This window comes from Cyprinodon variegatus, unplaced genomic scaffold (genome assembly GCF_000732505.1).
Source record: "Cyprinodon variegatus isolate N-32 unplaced genomic scaffold, C_variegatus-1.0 Scaffold523, whole genome shotgun sequence".
In the NCBI taxonomy this organism is placed as follows: Eukaryota; Metazoa; Chordata; class Actinopteri; order Cyprinodontiformes; family Cyprinodontidae; genus Cyprinodon; species Cyprinodon variegatus.
The window spans coordinates 473,501-476,087 of NW_015150976.1; the positions used below are offsets into that span (position 1 = coordinate 473,501).

The 2,587-nt window shown below is 39.0% G+C and overlaps 1 protein-coding gene across 2 annotated transcripts in view; it reads left to right on the forward strand.

Moving 5' to 3' along the window:
- Window positions 1–2,587, forward strand: part of hspa12a (heat shock protein family A (Hsp70) member 12A) — a 56,820-nt gene that overhangs the window by 23,390 nt on the left and 30,843 nt on the right. For both annotated transcript variants that reach the window (XM_015391055.1, XM_015391056.1), the window contains exon 2: window positions 1,439–1,515. In XM_015391055.1, coding sequence (XP_015246541.1) covers window positions 1,439–1,515 — 77 coding nt within the window. The remainder of the gene's footprint in view (window positions 1–1,438; window positions 1,516–2,587) is intronic.

Consider the following 2,587-nt stretch of genomic DNA (forward strand, 5'->3'; position numbering starts at 1 on the left):
CGCATCAGGTCCACTCTTCTACCTCGCAGCCAGAGCAGCAAAGATGCTTCAGATGCGAATCAGAACTAAACTGGTACAGCAGCAAAAAGGATGAAGCAGACGCGTTTTTGCTGCTCCAGCTGTGTTTGGTGTGAACGCAGCATGAGACATTGGAAGATTGTTGATGAGAACAACCCGTTGTTTTTTAAACCGCTGTCTGTGCCTATTGGCCAACGCTCTGACCAATGAAAGCAACTGATTGTGACGTAGGAAGTACGACAGATAGCGGGTGGGGGAGTGTAAACTAACAGCCAGTCATTAGAACGGCAAATAAATCCTGAATGAGCGTAGAGCCTCTTCCTGCTCACATTTCAAGGAAAACCCCAAGTCTAATCCTTCCAAAACTGATTCCAAAGCTGAGTCGAAAATCGCCATCAGAGCCAGCGGTCCTTCTCACATGACTATGCCAATAGAGGGCCACTGCAGACGGGCTGCGGTTAGCCCTGGCTGCGGTTAGCCTCGGAGCTCCGCTGGTTGCCACGGTCCTCTCAGCTTCAGAGATTGTTTTTTTAATTACGCATTAAATCAGTAAATGGACCATATAGTGACGCTTTAAAGTATAATGTTCTCCTCAAATGATGAAAAGAGAACTTTTAACTGTCAATGGAGCGCTCCATTGAAAGCTGCTGCTGCGGCAGTCCATGCTACTGTTGTGCTTTCTCCAAAGTCGTACAACTCTGTCGTCACACCCTCGAAACCCCGCCTGCTTTGCATTAAGATATTCAAAACACATCTCTGCATTGTGATTAGCCCACCAGATTTAGGGCCTGGGGCATTGATCGAGGCTAGACCAACTCGCAGGAAAAATTATTTTGGCCGCTGGCCGGTGGGGCTAGTTTAATATGCTAATGTTTTAGTGCAAAGATTGATATTTAAAAAAGGAATCATAGGGGACCAGCCAAGGGCCAGCAGAGGGCCAGTCAAGGAAAGTGAGGAAATGTTGAATGGCTACTACTGTAAAAAAAAAAACCATTCCAAAGGGGTGGACCCATTGGTTCAGTTCAATTTGCATGTTTTCTAAGCCAAAACAAGCCTTTGTTTTTGGTCCACTCTGTCAAGCCTCGAGTTTTACGCTATTTCTGACATTTTGAATTTACAAAGCTTCCTGGATGGGATGGGAAACGTCTTCAAGCTTGGAAACAAAGTCCAGTGGATTGTTTTTTTTTTTACTTTTTTGGAATGACTGTGACCTGGAATGGCTGAGAATCTACAACAGCACATAACAATAGAATCTCTTTTTTACTCCTAGATGGACTCTTGTGTTGTAATTGAAAACGTGAAAATAGCATTAAATACAAGTAGAAGATATGATTGTTATGACTGATCGCATATTAACTAAATTAGAAGAAAATCTGAAGAATGTAATCATGGCTTAAATCTGCTTTTGTTGCTTCCACAGATGAGATGGCGAATCCTTCCCTGTCCAAGAGTGGAGGAGACCCTGGAATTACGCCTCTGTCTCCATCACACATCCAGGTGACTTTTTCTAATCTGTTTAGTTTTTGCAGAACTTTATATTTGCCTGCATTTATTATCAGTAAGGAGATCATCTCTATCCACAAAGTTTGACACTGATCAAACTCACTAAAATATAAAACATATATTTACTGTTTAGCTTATTTCTAAGATATAAGTAAACGTGTATCAATTAGTAACTGAAAAACAGGTAAATAAATTATGTGAAGATTTATAAAAGTCACTCTGATGTCTGACTTTCAATTAACAATAAATCAACAAACCAGGTTTTTGTTCACATCCTTAGTTTAAACTTTTATTTTTATTGGTTATTTTTTTGGATAAAATGTATTATGAGCAACATAAACAGTAAATATTGAAATATTCACACAGGCACACTAAAGTGTGTATGCATGTACACGCTCTAAGCATTTCTTTTTCAGGAACAAACATAATTCAAATATTTATAATAATAATATAATTCATTTAAACTCTAATAATAAATCTGTTTGATTATTAAACCTAAACAAGTTCCAACAGACACGGGGACCATATCAAAACATCCTATTAAAGGTAGATTTGATTAAATAAGGATCAAGAATATAAAGCACAGCAGAAACGACAGCAAAGGAGCTCAGTTCTCATTTAGCTTCAAAGCTTCTCATTTCTGAAAAGCCTGTTGAATCATTGAATGGCATGTTTTCATTTAATCACTACAGTTATTCCATAGTTTAACTCCATTAGTTGACAGACAGTGATGCTTTTTATATGTTCCTACAGGGCTTGATGTTAACCATCGCCTGATCTCCCGGGGCAAGTAGTTTTTATTGTTGGGAGAGTACAAATTTCATTTCATTTGCCCACAAGGCAAGTGCAATGATCGCAAAAAAAAAAAAAAAAAGTATCACTGAAAATTACTTTAAAATCACCGACATTTGATGAAAATGACCCAGAAGCGTTGCCGGCGCCATTTTTGTTGTTTTGTACACATTCTCACGTCATTTGAAAAAGCCGGGTGATTTTCCACCAGATGGCGTGATTTTTTAGCCTGACGTAGTCCTACTCAATTCTAGTCAGAATATGAGTCTGATAC